Source organism: Penicillium concentricum, assembly GCF_028827145.1.
Source record: "Penicillium concentricum strain IBT 3081 chromosome Unknown utg000002l_segment0_segment0, whole genome shotgun sequence".
Taxonomy (NCBI): Eukaryota; Fungi; Ascomycota; class Eurotiomycetes; order Eurotiales; family Aspergillaceae; genus Penicillium; species Penicillium concentricum.
The window spans coordinates 8,832,787-8,849,768 of NW_026622755.1; the positions used below are offsets into that span (position 1 = coordinate 8,832,787).

The 16,982-nt window shown below is 51.3% G+C and overlaps 2 protein-coding genes across 2 annotated transcripts; both read right to left on the minus strand.

Moving 5' to 3' along the window:
* Positions 1–39: 39 nt before the first annotated feature.
* tom1 (E3 ubiquitin-protein ligase TOM1) lies at positions 40–12,412 on the minus strand (the record flags this gene model as incomplete). The annotated part of the gene is made up of 5 exons (XM_056724801.1): positions 40–134; positions 195–4,388; positions 4,443–4,526; positions 4,602–12,303; positions 12,365–12,412. The coding sequence occupies 5 exons, from the start codon at positions 12,410–12,412 to the stop codon at positions 40–42; spliced, it is 12,123 nt and encodes a 4,040-aa protein (XP_056581051.1).
* Positions 12,413–13,199: 787 nt separating this feature from the next.
* Positions 13,200–16,790, minus strand: N7517_007072 (peroxidase/cytochrome P450 family protein; the record flags this gene model as incomplete). Its single annotated transcript, XM_056724802.1, has 7 exons — positions 13,200–13,526; positions 13,602–13,728; positions 13,784–15,962; positions 16,035–16,227; positions 16,277–16,325; positions 16,389–16,486; positions 16,539–16,790. The coding sequence occupies 7 exons, from the start codon at positions 16,788–16,790 to the stop codon at positions 13,200–13,202; spliced, it is 3,225 nt and encodes a 1,074-aa protein (XP_056581052.1).
* Positions 16,791–16,982: the final 192 nt, after the last annotated feature.

Below are 16,982 nucleotides of genomic sequence, written 5' to 3' on the forward strand. Positions count from 1 at the left end.
CAATGAAGCCATTCCCACGCCATAGAATAGGACAACAATCTAGGCAAACCCGAAGTACTCACTGCCAGCCGTTACGGCCGTGTAAAGGCGTTGACGGAGATCTTCATAACTTTCATACTCAGGAAGATCAAGCTCTGTTAAGAATAGTTAGTAAATTGTGCTGATGCAGCCAATAAATGCGGAGGAAGACATACGGTTGAAACAGGTATGCGAGCTGGGAAGGCGATCTTTATGGCCATAGTCGCGATGGATGTTGAACTTGCTGACACCGTTCATACCCTCAAGCTCCTTGAAGCCATTAAGAGGAACCTTACTGGTTCCAGTGACGAATTGCAAAAGCTTGGCACGCTCTTCCTTGTCGAATGAGCGGACAGCACGCCAGAACCACTGGATCTGCGAGGAGGACGCGGAGTAGTTGTGATACTCGGTGTTGTTCTTCCACTCGTCCACGTCGATCTCAGGAAGACCAGAAATCAAAAGTTCCAGCTCTTGCTCGTTGAAGATGGAGATCAACTCGGGAGGAATGATTTCATGGAAACCCTTGAGGAAGTTGTCCAGTTGCTCGCGAACCGACTCAACGAGACGATATTCGACTACGCGCTGAACGTACTCCTCTTTGTTCTCCTGTGTAACGGGAATGTCGTGACCACCGGGCTTCAGGTCGATGACCTGCTTCTCGCCAAAGGCATCGGTTTCAATGGCAAAGGTCTCGGTAATGATATCAGTAATGTCATTCTCGAGCATCCACAAAAGTGATTTGTAGTAGTCCAAGTCGAGCGTTTCCATATCCTTGATAGACACGGCTCGTCCGAGGATATTCTTGTAGACTGCTCGGCTGAAGTGGCAGTCGAGGACACGGCCTTCGTACAAGGCCTTACCGATGATCCGCCCAATGAATTTGAAGAACATGAGATGCTCTGAGTTGACTCCACTAAGGCGGTTGGGGTGGAAGGTAGTCCGATCAGCGGCGACAGGGATGAACAAGGCGTAGTTGGGGTTGAACATGCCACGGGCAAGGACCTGGAACCATTCTCTGGTGACACCACCAGCATCGACACCCTCCTCGCCGTGGAATCGTACATTCAATTTGCCATACTTCAACTCATCTGCGCTCTTGAAGTACAAGGACTTGAAAGAGTCAAGGAAAACCTCAGCTCTGCGCACAGAGAGCTGAAGAGGAGGATGAGGGTGGCGAGGCTCGGCACCGCGGGAGTGGACACGACGAGTAAAGTAGTTGCGCTTGTTGTCGAATTCTAGGACCTTGGGATTCTTGACCAATAGGGAGAATGTGCCGCTCATCAGGCGAGGGTTCTGGCGGACGAGCTCATTGAGAATCTTGCGATGTTCTTCGGTGAACTTGAAGAAGATGTTTTCCATGCTGAGGCCAGCATCGGTTTGGGCGCTGTTGACTGACAACTCACGGCTGCCGCGAGATAGCGGCTGGTCCTTAAGCGTGGTGTTCTTGCAGACGACCATCAATGCCTCAATGAGGGGGAGGAGAATAGTAGCCACGTTCAGCATATTTTCCTTCTGCCGAATGACAGTCAAGCAGTCACTCAGCTTGGTCCAAAGTGGACCGAATGTAGCGCTTTCATAGAGTTTCTTGAGCACGTCCTCCTTTGGAGCGGACCCAGCCTCAACATCCTTGGACTTTTCCGCTCGTGCTTGGTCAAACAGATAATCAAGTGCGGTCAGGATACGTAGCAATTTCGCCTGGTCGGAGCTAGCTGGGGAGAACTTGGCCAGAGCAAGACCTTGCATGTCGGTGCCAGTCTTGGCCTGGTGGATATGAGGGAGAAGATCCCCCAAATCACCCAGGATGGTATCGCTAAGGGCCTGCGCTTGAGCAACCAGTTCATTGCCGATCACGTCTCTAGCTCCAGGAACAGCAGAGAGATTGTTGATGGTGGAAAGTGTATCGCGGAATATCTTGCCATTGCACTCACGAGCCGCAAGGATTTGAACAACCAGTCGGAAGTTGTGATCCGGAACGACAGGAGGCTCGATGGTTCGCTTCTTGCGCTTCTCGTCCTCGGCGGGCTTTTCGGAATCTTCAGATTTCTTGGCTTCAGCTGAAGTAGCCACTTCACCCTCCGCGGTCTCTTGACCAAGGGCTCCGGGGGTTTCCACAGTGGGTAGCGGAGCATCGGTCATGGATGTGTCCATACTGGAATCGGCAGCCTCAGCAGGTTGATCGGCAGATGCTTCGATTTCAGGTCTTTCGGGCTTCTTGCCCTTGCCATCTTCCTGTCGCTCCTTCTCGCGACGGAGGAGAACAGTCAATGGCTGTGTGATGCTGCTTAGGAGGCTAGACAGTTGCTCCATACAATTAGGGCTTTCCATTATCAACTTGCGGTCAAGGAGAGAAAGCAGCGCATTCAGAGCGAACTTGTTAGCTCGATTTTCTTTGCCTTTGCCCTTGCGCAATGACTTGAGTTTACCAGCTGAGGCAGAGTCATGCTCCGTCAGGAAGAACCAAGCAATGTGAGGGTTGAACTGCGAAAGGAAAGAGAGTGCAGCGATACATTGTTGGATGACCATAATTGGGGTCACTTCACTGCTGACACTCGAAGCAGTCTGGATAGCGAGGGATCGCTTAGACTGCGGCGTCTTTTGTGCTCCCGGTGCCTTTGCACGCAAAGAAAGATGAGAAAAGCTGCGTTCAATCGCAGTGGAATCAACGCTGCCATCCTGCAAAATCGAAAGAAGAACGCTAATCACTTCACTCCGGTTCTGACGGTTCTCACAAACATTGTGAAGAATATCGTTCAATTGGTGGCGAGCGTTACCCTGCAGAGGCATGAACATCAGGCGTAGAAGGGTTGCAACGCCAGCCTTGTCGAGCATTTGAACAATTTGACGTCTCTGCTCTTTCTTCGGCTCTTGGCCGGCAGCAGGCTCAGTTCTCTGTCGGTGATCGATGGCACTCATGTCACCAAATTGGGCCATGCGTCGGCCGCTACCGCCCATACCACGGGCTTCGGTCAAGTATTCTGGACCCAAGGTTGCGAGAACATCCTCGGGCTGATCGGCCAGAACAGCCTGGCGCAGAGAGGGATCGAGAGTGGCAAGGAAGCTGACAGCATCCATTTCTTCTGCAGGTTGAGTGGTAGAAGCTGTAGCGCCAGCACCACCAGCAGTAGCCGCCTGTCGTCGCGCGGTCTCACGTTCTCGCCGGCGTCGATCAGCCAATTCTTGTTGCAGCAATTCTTCACGGATCTCGGCAGGCAAGGCCTCAAGGAATTCTTGGTTTATCTCAGTATCCTCCTCACCCGCGGCGGCAGCCTGGGACCGGTGTTCAGCAAGCTGCTGCATGATGACTTCCTCGCGAAGTTCCTCAGGCAGAGCCTCTAAATATTCTGAATCAATCTCCAAACCGGTGATGTCAACTTGGCGGCCCCTGATGTTTGTGTAGACTCGACGAGCAGGTTCGGTGGGCTGGGCTTCGGGTTGAGTAGATGGGCCAGCGGTTTCAACCGTAGTATCAGTTTCTTGGACATCTTCCATGGGCTCATCGACCCCAGCAGCTTGGCGCTCGACTTCCTGTTGTTCTTTCTCTGCCTGCAGTCGGGCGTTTTCTTCCTCCTCCTTTTGCTTGAGCTCGCGCTGTTTTTCTTCAGCGGCAATGCGATCTTGACGTTCCTTTTCAGCCCTTTCGGCTTGAAGACGTTTGCGTTCCTCTTCCGCGAGCTTCTGGCGTTGCTTCTCCTCCTCGATGGCAGGAGGAACCAAGAGCCTCAGAATGGAGTTGACGATACGCTGGGTGCGCTCAACATACTGGCTGCTGAAGATAATGCGGGCCTCTTCTTGCCAGCGGTTTCTGGTGGTACCGAGACCAAACTTGACGGCAGTGTGAGGGTCGTCGCCGCGAGTGCGAGTTGGAGGGCCTGCTCCTCGAGGGATTCCAAGCATATCCTGGATACGACCGGGCAAGACTGCCCGTCGGTCCACATGGACATGAATACCATCAGGACGAGTGACAACGCCGAAACCTGGCGCCGCCTGTCCACCAATGGCTTGCATAATGGCATTCATGAAGCTAATGGGGCTATCCATGGCAACAACCCGGCCACCTGCAGGGTCAATAGATTGGCCCCAATCGGCGAAAGGATCAGCAGCAACCCCACGAGGTGGCACGGCGGGATCTGGGCGGTCAGTCCGGACAAGAAGAGGATTAGTGCCATCGTCGTTGCCGCGGGACGGGAGTTGGGTTCGGTGGACACGGTGATAAGGCTGGATAGGGACAAGACCGGATTGGCGACCCGGCATGATTTCAGTGACGGTAGCCCAGGCTGGTGGTGGGCCTCCGCGGAAGCGGGATTGGGCATTTCCTCGGGCCATTGGAGGCTCATCGCCTTCCCATCCCCATGGCTCAAGAAGATCATCGTCTTCTAAACGAGTCAGTAATGATGTGAGAATATCGTTAGGATAGTTGGACTCACCTTCCATATCCCCATAAGATCCTTGTTCCTCATCGAAATCATCCATGTCCTCGTCAAGTTCATCCATTTCGTCTTCGTCTTCAACTGGACCGGGTGTCAGCAAGGCTGGTTCTAGCAGCGGCACTGGTAGTTGCCTGAGCAGTCTAAGGAGGGACAAACCATCTTCATCGAGGTCATCAAGAATTTCTTCATGAATGTCACCACCTAGGGCATCTCCGAGATCATCAACACCTGTACCATTTAGGGCACGGAATAGGTCACCAAGATGTTGATCCTCACCTTGGTGTCGGGTGGATTGTCTGATGTCGGCCATTTCATCTTCAAATTGGTTCATCATTTCGACCTCCTCTTCGTCTTCGGTCATTTCTTCACTTTCCCATTCGTCCTCTTCCCCATCTTCGAGGCTTTCGTTGTCTCGGTCACCACCGATTTCTCCGTCATACATGTCATCATGCATGTCCAAATGGTCGTGATCTTCATCGTCCTCGTCCTCGTCATCGTCATCATCTTCGTCGAGGATGACTTCGACTGCATCGCCGGAAAGACCTTCGATTGGACCCATGCCATCGTCATCTTCGTCGCTGACGACTTCACCATCATCTTCGGCGACATCCTCGTCGTAGTCCATTTCTTCGTCATATTCATCATCGTACATCTCATCGTCCTCGCCCTCCGATTCTTCGGTGCTGCTCTCTTCCTCGTCGTGACGAGGCTCTAGCATGCCAAGAGTAGAATGACGGAAGAGATCAGGTGTTTCTTCGCGTTCATCTTCCATGTCAGAAACGGAAGTTGCCGACGAGATCTCATCATCCTCGTTATCACCTTGGATATTGATGTCCGAGTTCTCGCTCAGAAGTACGGCAGTCTGAGTAAGTTTATTCAATGGACGAAGAATATACTTAATGACACGCCTGGAGGACGGGAAATTCAAGTCGACATCGGCGACTGAAGAAGTGAGTGCGGGGATGAAGTTCTTTTCGAACATGGTCTTCGCGAGCTGTCTGGTTGAAGTTGGGAAGCCCGCGTCATTGGTAAATGAGTAACCGCTGAGCATTTTATCGAAGAGATCAGCAAGAGACATGAGCTTAGAATACTTGGCATCTAGGGGTTCGGTAGAGGCCATAGCATCTTTGTAGGTCCGGAGAGCATGCTCCAGCACAAAACGGCGGACAAAAGCAAGCTCAGGCTCATCCTCCTCATACTTTGGGTCAGTACGACGCCTGCCAACACCGCCAAATTCGCCGGTCTTGGTGCAAAGCGCAACAAGCACTTGCATAGTCCACGTGGAGGTGATGCTGCGCTTTTTGAACACCAAACTCTCATCGTGATCCATAGTACCGAGGGGGACAAGAACGTTCAACAAATAGTTCAGGACGCCAGAGCGTGGTTTGGAGGGCGTAGTGGCCAGAGGATCAGCTTTGCGGGAAAAGTTGATGAACTCGACCTTGGTCCGGTTGTAAGAGGAAAGAAGTTCCGTCAAGCACTGAAGGAGCAAGCAGCGGTAGATGTAAATCGGATGGTCATCTGCTTTGAATTGGGGCTTCTCTGCCTTCTTGGAACCGCGAGATGCATGGGCTTCGGTAGTGCTCGAGATTGAAGGTGTTGGCTCGTCCACGGCCATCTCAACATCAGTTTGAGTATCAGATTGGTCAGCTGCCTGTTCTGGAAATTCAGGGCCGGCTTCTTTGTCGTCCACATCCTTGTAGGACAGAAGCTCCGAAAGCAGATAATGAATAACACCATCCGGGTTCTCCACAATTGGGGCTTTGAGTTCGGCACCCTTGCTTGGAGTCTTGCCCTTGTCTTCTTTGCTCTTGTCTGTGTCTTCGGGGGCAGGTGCTTCGGCTGCTGCAGATGATTCTGGCTTGTGCTCTTCGAGGAGGATACTGGGCCTTCCTCGCTTTTGTTGCCGATCTTTGTCGGCCTTCAAACCAAGAACCTGCGGACGTTGATGATTGTCATATCGGACCAACCGCAGCTTTTCATTTGTAACCTCCACAAAGATATCAGGAGCTCTCAGGACGAGGTGATACAGCTGTCGTACATAGCCGTTCGTGTCAATCTGGCGGGCAGTCTTGGACTCGAAAGCGGCAACAATTTCACTCCTCATGATCTGCCGGATAGTAGCTTCGTCCTCGACGATGTGACGAAGGATCAGCATGAAGGCGCTTTGGAGTTTATCATTAGTAGCACTGGAAAGTTGCTTGACCATCACAAACAAACGCTGAAGGTTTCGCTTTTCACCAAAGCGGGCTGCAATGCTACGCTCGCGGGTGAGAATAACAAGAACACGGCAAATGGAGAGCGCTAGTGTATCGTCCTTGCCCACTCGTGGTAGGATCTCAACAAGAGCTTCAAACAGCTGGGTCTTCTCCTCGAGCGAGACAAGGGGTTCGTCTTTAAGACGGGCTGGTTCATCACCGCCGGGGTTTGGATCATCAATGTTTGGCAGCTTCCAGGCAATCTCGGGAGGCTGACAATCATCAGACAGGAGCTTCTCGAGAATGAGCAGGACATGTCCAACCCAAGGGAAAGATTCTTGGTCAGCCTTCTCGGGTGTTGGGAGCTTGATAAATCCAAGGAAAGTCGAGAAGCAATCTTTGAGCTCTTCAAGAGTGGCGCGGTACATGTCAACATCTTGGAGGGTCAGTGCGAGAATGTGTGCATAGGCCGCAATCTTTTTGCCCGCTGTTTGGAAGTTCTCCATCTGCAGGGAGACTAGTGATTGAACGAGGGTCTCGCCAATGTCTCGACGGAAGTTGACGGGCTCGCTATGCTTCTTGATAGCCGACGTGATCAAGTCAGACAGCTCGAAAGAGACGTCATGGTGTTCGTTTAGAATGTCCAGAGCCCGATCGATCAGGTTTGACCGAATGTTTTGTCTCTCTGCATCCAGGTCTTCGATCGTAACCATATGGCGACGTTTGACCGGTTCTCCCTGGGATGCCCCGGTAGGTCCAGAAGAGCTTTCGCCGATATTACGACTCTCGGGCCGACGTTGGCTCGATGACTCGGCTTGATCATCGCTATCCATGTCATCATTGTCGTTGAGAACATTGTCCAGAGCTCTAGCCAACCCATCGTGCATGTCAGAGTCAATATCGCCTCCGGGAACAGGAGGACGTTGTAATGCGTCAGGCACGGGTCGTCCGGTTGCTTGAGCTAGAAGCAATTGGAGTGCTGCAGAGCGGTGGTCCAAGAGTGCATTAGCGCCATGGAAAGGTTGAGCCTCTCCAGTGCCATTATCCTCGAGGGAGTCGATGCCAGAAGCAGATTCGGGTACTCCAGTTTTGATATCACCGGGACCCGGGGGAACTCTGGGAGGGGCTCGTAGCCACTGCTGCGCCTTGCAGTATTCTTCAGCCGCTACCAAAAGATTGTTACAACGATAAAGGGCTTCTTTGTTAAGATCGACATCCATGTACCCTTTCTCAAGCAAGGCAGTTGCTCGTTCTGTGTGGACGACGAATGGTTTCTTGGGCATCTCTACCAAGAGGGGCGGGGTATCTGCTTTACGAGCCGCACCGGACTCGTATTCACCATCCAAGGAGCACCGCATGATATCAATCAACAATCGGACAATCGGGCTCGATGACTGGGTTGCAAAGTCCGAGTTCCACATGTCTTTGGCCATGGGCAAGATCTCCATGCGAAGTTCCACCAATAGTTGGCCTGGCTGGAAGTAATCGGGACGGTCTCGGTCACGTTCAGGGTGAGAAGTCAAGGCTTGTGTCTGGCTAGAGTCCACGATGAATTTCCCAGCAGTGAGGTCTGCGAATAGTCCAAGAATGATCTTAATTCCACCATACCCGGATGCAAGTCGGTCAGCAAGCTCTTTGTCCTGGTCGGGGATGGACTCCGCAGATGGGAGGGACTTGATGTCGGCCAAGAACACATCACAGATGTCTTTCAACACTTTGAGGCCGTTGTTTTTATTGAATGAAACGAGAACTGAAGTCAAGTAGTTCGGACTAGGACGATCTGCTGAGACTTCATAGAGAAGGTGCGAGAAGTGGGAAAGAATAACAATGAGATACGCGAACCGGTGCTTGGGGCTGTCACTCGAATTGGCAGGGTTAAACTGCAGTTGGCGAAGAACACCTGCAGCAATAGCGTCTGATACCAGAATAGCATTCGCCTTCTGTTTCTGCAGTGGATCTGTGCGTCTCTTGCCAATAATACCGAGTCCGAGGTTGTGCAAGAAGCCCGTAATTGAGGTTGGCAGAGCGCTTAAAAGGTAGCGAAGCGTACGCGCATTCTTGAAAGCAGGACATTGTTCATCAACTTCGGTGTCATCTTCTTTCGGACTCTGGCCCGACTGAGCCGGAGCAGTCTCTGGTGCACCAGTGCCCTCCCGTTGAGGTTCAGCGCCAGGGATTGCTGAAGGCTCTTGGGGGTTCCCAGTAGCTGGAGCAGCCTTTGACTTTCCAGAGCCATGCTTTTCAGCAGAGGCCTGTGTGGCCTTCAGCCACTTCTCAGGGATGTTCTTCTCCAGCAAAATCCCTTCCCACACGCAAGAAGCAAGAACGTTGCTCAATGAGGAGATCAGGGAACAGTAGTGGTCCGCAAGGTTGGCTTGGCCAAAGATGGAGGTAGACTGACCAGGTCGAGTTTGGTACAGTGGCGACGCGAAAACCTCGCGAAGGACGTCGGTGAGGAGAAGAACGGCATTCAAGTGCCTCACGAAAAATGTGCCAGATTTAGCAGCAGCTGTAGGCTCAAGAGCCGGCTTTTTGGAGTCTACTGGTTTGATCAATTCTGTGAAGAATCCCGATCCAGTGGGCGCAGTCCAAAAGGCCGACAGATTGTCCACTGCTGCCTGTGCGCGTCGAACGAGAGACGGGAGCACGAGGTGAGGCTTCGTTTCCGCAAGCATGTGAACAAGCACAGTAATCTCTTGGTTGGCGTTGGTGCTGTGGAAATCAAATGCCAAGCTTTGGAGGGTCGCAAGATCCAACAAGAACTCCGTGCCGCCGGCCAGAATGAAGGATGTGCAGTTCGTCTGGTTCTCGAAGAAAGCGCCTAGGAATCGCAAAGCTGGGAACAGGTAGTCCGTGGCTGAAAGACCATGATCATCCTTATCTTTAGGCTCAAAGTCGGGGGCTGGCGAAGGAAGAACATGATTCAGATGCCCAACGACAAGCTTAGCCCCGTTAGGAAGAGTGTTCATATTGAGCTGAGGGGCACCAAACGAGGCAGGGTCATCTATAGATGCATCAACCGCTGTGCCGATTTCTCGGAACAATGAAAAGACATCTCCTGAAAGAGTTGTTTTGCCGTCGGCGTCTTCACTCCACATCTTCGTGCCCATACCTAGCTCCCATGCCTTGACTCGCCCCAGAATGTTGACGCGAGCAGCCATTACGAGAACAGCAGACATAATAGAGGTCTTCAATGCCGGGTGGTGTCGAACAAGCTCGTCAAAAGTCGTGCCTAGCGAACGGACCAGTTCTGGATCATCCTTCAGGCACTTGACATGCTCAGGGTTCTCGAAGATCTCGAAGAAGCTTTCCAGTGCATCGGAGGACTGGAAGAGGTCCAAACCGGAGGAGTTCAAGCAGATGGCTCCAAATGCACCAGGGATACAAGCAAGAGCATCAGCGGCGGGCATGATGCCAGGTGCGAGAGGGGTGTTCTGGGGTCTGACGATGGCATACTCGCGATCTTTCTGCTTTTCTTCGGACTGTGTGGCGGCTTCAGCGCTGGGCGGTTGAGTAGCGGGTTCGGCCTCGGGTTCGGCCTCGGTCTCGCGGTCTTCGGGCTCAAGGGCCGCCGGCTTCTCCAACACCTGAAGTTCACGGCCCATCACGGCAGCAAGAAGGCTCTTGCTGAGGCCAGCCTCGGCGATCACAGCATAACTAGTAGGCTCGTTGTGGATGAAGCTGCTGAGAATGTTGACAGCATTGCTCCAAACATGGGAACCGAACACACGAGCATTCTCGAACACAAGGCGAAGGGAAGTCAACAGCTGAGGCGAATCGATCAAGTTTCGCAGAACTCGATCGAAGCCTCCGCCATTGTGCTGCATGATATGGTTGACAAAACGGAACATCCAGCGCAGAGTCTGCTGCTGGAAGTAAGGGATCTGATAGTCAACCGAAGGATTCTTGTATTGAGCAGGGAATCCATCCCCGCGATTGACCTTCTCAAACGCGGTCTTGGTCTCGTGGTCAATCAGATCAGACATGGCGTCAAAGCCCTTTGCTGTTGTCAGTGTACCCAGTGCATCGCGGACCGCATGCACAAATGTGTCAAGGAATTCCATAATTCGGGAATAGACTCGGCGGGATTTTTCAGTCCGGAGATTCAAAATATCAACAAACATGGGAATCAGACCAGCTGCAACCAGGGTCTCCGGTGTACGAGTGCTCGAGCTTGGGAGAGTGCGCAGGAGTGCAAGCAAAGCATCTCGCCACTCGTCGTAGTAGGCATCATCCGGATCGTTGTTCTCAGGGCCAAGTTCATTGACCATTTTACGGGTCAAGAACATAAGAATTCCGTGGTTAACATTAACGCTCAAAGCCGCACAGACGTCAACAGCACGAGCTTTGTGCTTGGCCAACGCATCCAGTGTCTGGATTGCCAAGGTTTGAACAGACCGGGAGACCTGGAGGTCACCACTGGCACCGAGATGAACCACTTCAGCAAGCTGGTAAGCAAGCTGTAGACGCTTCGGTTGTTCCAGGTCAGATTGAAGAACCTTTGATTGGAAGGTACTCTCCGGCTGGACATGGGCCAGGTTAGTCACTGCCAGGGCTTTGATGGAAAGGATCTGTTCTCGCGTGGCACGCGACTCTGTCAACGCCTTTGCCACTCGGAGCTTTTGAAGCAGCTCATATTTTGATTCGAGGGGCAGATGAGGCAAGTTGGCCGCAAGAAGATCTTCCACCTTTGCGGCTGAAACTTTTGAATAGGGAAGCTCTAGAACTTTGCCCGCTCGCGTGGCCTCTTCTGCCTTCCCGCCGACGGCAGCTGGTGATTCATCTCCATTCGAGCCCAGATTGGAATGAGTGGGATGTGTTGCACTACGTCGCAATGGGGTTGGCGTAGTTGGAACATGGGAGCCCTGCTCTATCTGGCCAAATTCTGATGTCGTTCTGGCCTGTTCAGGGCTCGAGGGATAGTAGAGAACTCGAACATCTCCCCATTCCTCCCAGCCTTCGCTATCACGCACGAGGGAAACCAGTTCATTGGCGTTGATTTTGGTCTGGGCAGTACTTTCCTTCCCCTTGGTTAAAACGGCAGGAGATGCGGCAAACGGCGTTTTACTAGCGATGACTGGACGAGGGAAAGGTGCTGCGATTTTCTGCAACTTTTCGAGGTCAAGAGCATAGTGGGACTGTAGTACGGACTGCTGATGGGTGCCACGCTGACGAGAGTGGTACCGTTGGGCTAAGCAAAGAGACAGCCGCAATGTAGATTGTAGGAGAGAGAGTGAGGTGGTATTCAACAGGTCACCCAGGCGGTCGCTGCTGCTGTACAAGCTGCGATTCCCACATTTATCGAGCAAAAGACGAGAGAAATCAAGAACTGCTTCCACAAGCTCTCTATCTCCATCAGGGCCGTATCCCAGGGCATTCAGTTTAGCACCAACATCCTCTGCGGGTTTCTTGTGCTCATCGGCCGAGTATGATTCCTCCAAAACACTTCGGGTGAACAGCTGGGTCTGAGGGCCAGTATTCAGGAAGTATTTCTCCACGGCTGAGGCGAGAATCTCATCGAATCGGTCCAGGACCTGGATCCAATGGTAGAGATCACCGCGTGGGAACGGCCATAGCTTGGGGAATGTGTTGAGAAGCGACGGGAGCTCTGGAACGGGAAGACTTGTGGCGCGCGATATGAATTCTTGCAAAAAAGGTGACTGTGATGGAAGGAAAATTTTTTAGTTGGGTTGCACATCAGGCCTCCGGAGAGTAACTTACGATTGTAGCCTCATGCTTTTGGCTAGCTACCTTCTTAATTCTCCCCATGATACCGATCGGTTAACCAGTCAAACATGAGGGAGTTGAGAGATTCCAGGAGGGTTGTCTCCTAGAGAGGGTGGAGCGATAAGGTCGTCAAAGACCGATGTCGCGGAGAAAGCGCGAAGATGCCTTATGACGTTTTTGGTGCTGCTTTGCTGCCTCAACGAAAATCGAATCAACTCAACGTGATGAGAACCTGAGCAATGTTCCACTATCAATAAAGAGCAAGTCAATGAGATGCTCGATCGAATTTACCATTCAATGAAGGAATTTGAGCAAGAAGCTTCAACTTCAAGAGCTGAGAGAAATGAGATATCGGAAGTCGGTCAAATAAGGGAAAACGGGTGCAGGTCGTTATCCCTCAAGATCTGACGTAGAGGTATTAAGGATTTCAAAAGGAAAAGATGACAGGAAGGGGTTGGTTGATAGAAGAGAAGAGGGAAAGGACGAGCAACGTGAAGAGAAGCTGCCGGCAGAAGGCAGAAGGGCGGAGCCGCTGATTCCCCCCGCTGGGCCTCAGGCATCTTCTTGTCTTTCCAACTTTCAACTTCCAATCTTTAATATGATGCAATTGGACTTTATCATATGTACAGAGAAATATACCATGATATCTACTTGCCTACAGTCTCTCAAATATTTTTGATAAGTGTGGGACTTCAGATTCAAAAGCCAGCTTCAAATTTATTGATGCGCGGTGAAGAGAAAAGTACATGCACACTATACAAACCAGCCATAAACATAGAGATCTCTCAAACAAAACTCAACTCCTTTGCAATTCTCATATATACAGTCTTTACTCCTTCCTAGCAGGTAGATCTCCGTCCCATTGGATTTTCATAGTGGCTGGGAACGGAGTGAAGCTACTGTGCTCGGCATCCATATACATGGCGATTCCTCCCAGTCCATCGAGCCTCTTTAGGTGGCCTTGGGGTCCGGGAGCGCGACGGACATTGTCCAGTCGCCCAAGAACCTTGAGCATAGTGGAAAGTGCAAGAGGGCACATTTTAACGCCCAGGCATTCATGAGGACCGAAGCCAAAGTGAGTGTACAGGCTCATATCGCGGTCAAGACGGACCTTGTCGGGATCGGGGAACGCAACAGGATCGCGGCCTGCAACAACCTATATTTCGCACGGTCTGTTAATATCTGAATACCGACAGAGAAAGAAAAAGAAAGTATGCCAAAAAAGACTTACCAAGTTGCAAATGATCTCCTGGCCAGCTTTCAAATTGACCTTCTCGCCGTTATCTTCGACCACCGTTGGCTTAGTGACGAATCGTGGCAGTGCTACCGAGCATCGGAGTCTCGCTCCTTCCATGAAGCTGCATACAGTTAGTATGGCCTCTTAGATCCTAATTGAGATATGAAGAAACTTACTATCGCACAAGGAGCTCGTCGGCCTCAGGAGTGTCCTCTTTAGACAAGCGCTGGATCTCTACCAGATGCTCCGCCGCTTCTTCGGAGAGGTAGTAGTCGATGCACTGGGAGAAAAGCTGGCCTTGATTGGCAACCAATGCACCAGACGTGGGAAGAATGTGCGACCACACAATGTCCTTAACGGGCAACTGGCTGTCGAGCAATCGTTGGATCATGTGAACGCCATATTCACTCAAGATGTCATGGCGGTGTAGGCGGTTGACCAGGTTGGAAATAAATCCAGTCTTAGAAACGAGTTCGACGTTGGCTAGCGTCAACTCACCCAGCTTCTGTGCAACGTTACGAGCAGTCTGGCAAAGTTGGAAAGATTTGGATACGTCAACATCGTAGAAAATACTAGCGAAGATCACGGCCAGAATCTGGTACAACTCCTGCTCGCTGAACACGCCTCTTGGGTTTGTCTCTGTCTTGAGAGATAGGGAGAAGACGTTGGCACAGAAGTGAACTTGGGCGAGAATGGCAACATCACGAACGATGTCGACCTGGTTGACGCCAGCAACCTTGAATGAGTTTCGCTCGAGCAGTTTCAGAGTAATATCCTCGTAGAAGGCTTTCACTTCTGATTCCCACTTTTCACGGTGCAGAGCAGCACCGATCATCTTTCGAGAAGCTGCGTTGGCAGGGAGATCGCCCGACAAGGCGAAGTCTCGGCCATAGGGACGACCGCTGTTCTCCATCAAAAATTGGATCTTCTCACCCCACACTACCTTGAAATTTTCTTGGTCTTTCAGGATTTTTGTGCAAGCAGAGTGGGAGTTGATGAAGAGGGCCGGGGCTTTATAAAATGGTCGGTCAAAGCTATAGGTTTTTACCTTACCAAGGCTGGTCAAGATCTTCTTGTTCTCATCGGGGACAACCATCGGGAAGTGTGCGTAGACCGAGTCGCCACGGAAATGATTAGGGAAGGCCTTCAGGACCAGTTTGTAGAAGACCTGGCCGCCGTCAACGGAGACGTCATTGTTGATCTCATTGAATGCCCAGTTGGTTAGATGCTTCGGTGTGAAGTCAACAGTATAGAAGCGATCGCCACGAACCAAGGCAACTGCATCTGAGAGAATGGCCCTCGAGGTAGTAAAATTGGTGCATAGACCGCTACCCGGGGTCATAGCCTGTTTGGCCTCTTCGACAATGAGGCCAGGGTACAACTCGACGAGGTCGGGGTGGTCATAGAAATGCTTAAGCTGGTTCGCGATATAGGGATCTGAGTTGATCTCTTCAAATGTTTGGTAAGAAGCCAAGCCAAAGTATTGACGGAACTCGTTCAAGGTAGCCAAATTCCAAGAGCGTGCCTGTTTGATGCCAAGAACCTCGATGCTTCTGAAAACATCCGGCACATTCAAAGCACCGAAAGCTCCGGCAGGATCCTCAACACCCTCCTCGAAGATCTTGACCAAATCATTATCGTCGAATTTCCCATTTGCTTGGCGTTGTAATTTGGCGAAAGGGCGCTCTTGGGGATCTGCTGGGAGTTTTGATTCCCATTGGCGAAGACCACCCGTAAATTGCTGCATGCTAATATCCCTCGGATCCTTGCCATCAAATAGCTCTTTATACAGATCCTTTGACCATTTGTCATCTCGAGCCGAGACACAAGAATGCCAGCGATAAACAAGATTGAACTCGGCAGATACTTGGTTTCCGGTGGCCTGCGCAGGTGCCTGGCCAAGCAAGCTATCCTTTATTTCCGCACGGGGATCCAGACTCCACACACTGTCAGTTCGGTTGATGTTGAGAATGGTCCGAACATAATCCTTCAAAATGATGTTAACATAAAGACCGCAGGTAACCAGTCTTGCGGTCTGGAAGAGGTCGTTATCCCAGGTGGCATAAGCTTGAGCATTTGACTCATCCGGTTTCGTGAAACGACCACCTTCATTGATAGCTGCCAATTGTGTGGCAACTGAGTTATGGAAACGGTTGAACATAATGAGAAGGACGCCAACGCCCGGTGGGAATCCCAAAACCCGCTTGGTGGAAAAGCAGTCAGGCTTCAACTTTCCATCTTTGAATGTTCTGACTGTATCTTGCTCTTTCTGGTTGTTACCATAAAGTGGAGACAAGTCCAAGTACGAGGATGTCAAAGATTTTGTTTGGTCTCTGGGATCCGTCTGGAATAAGTCTGAGAATTGTTAGCCTCGGCGATTCTGTCATCTCTCATCGCAGAGACCTCAACCGACAGACAATAACCTACCATGAATGATAATAGAGGCAAGATAGAATAGCACGCTAGAGATCTTGTTTGGGTGTTCCTTGAAATCCTTCCGGGCCAGGAGACTATCGAAAAGAGCCTCGGGCTCCGGAAGGGTGGCAGGCTGCATAGTCTTCGGTCGAACAGACCGCGCATACGGAGTGCTGGCAGCACCAAATTGAGGCCAGAAGGGGTTCTGGGGCTGTTTAGCAGATGTTATCAACCTATAATGGGATAATTCCTACGTTTCCAGATCCATCAGCCTTCCGGTATGCCGCATCGCGTCCAAGATAGCTGCACCACCAGTCAGTCACTAGACATTTTTCACACATACCACCAGCACATTGCACGACTCACGAGGCAGGCGGGTGCTCCAGATCCCCCCACAATTGGGTGAGGAAGGTATTGGTCAGCTCCTTGCCATTTCGAGATGTCGAAGGCAAGCCAGCAGTAAGCTGTAGATGAGTTAGAGCGGCAACATAGCCAATTCCTTGCGGGAACACAAACCTGAATCACGCGCTCCATGACATAGTCTCTGTCATTCACAGCCTCACCAGTCAGCGCACTTTTGGCAACGTCCGCCAAAGTTTTGGCATCTTTCAGGTCAAAATGGAGCAGGTCCTTAGCAAGGCCCGTCACATTTGGCTCTTGTACATAGCTACCATCGCCAGTTTGGGTGGGCAAGGGCCGCAAGGCTGCAGTCACAGCTTGCTCGAGCTGAGCAATCTTGCTGCTGGAGGTGGACTCGTTCTCAGACATGGTGAATTGAGATGATATGATACAATGGAATAGTATATAAGAAATTTGAGTAAGAACTGTGGTTAATCTGTTAGCTTCAACGTCATAGATACCAGCGGGGTGGTATTTTGCGACTAAGCGTTCAAGGGAAGCTTGAACGGGGGCCAAATAGCTTAAGGTAGAAGTCGAACACGGCGAACAAGAAATACAAGA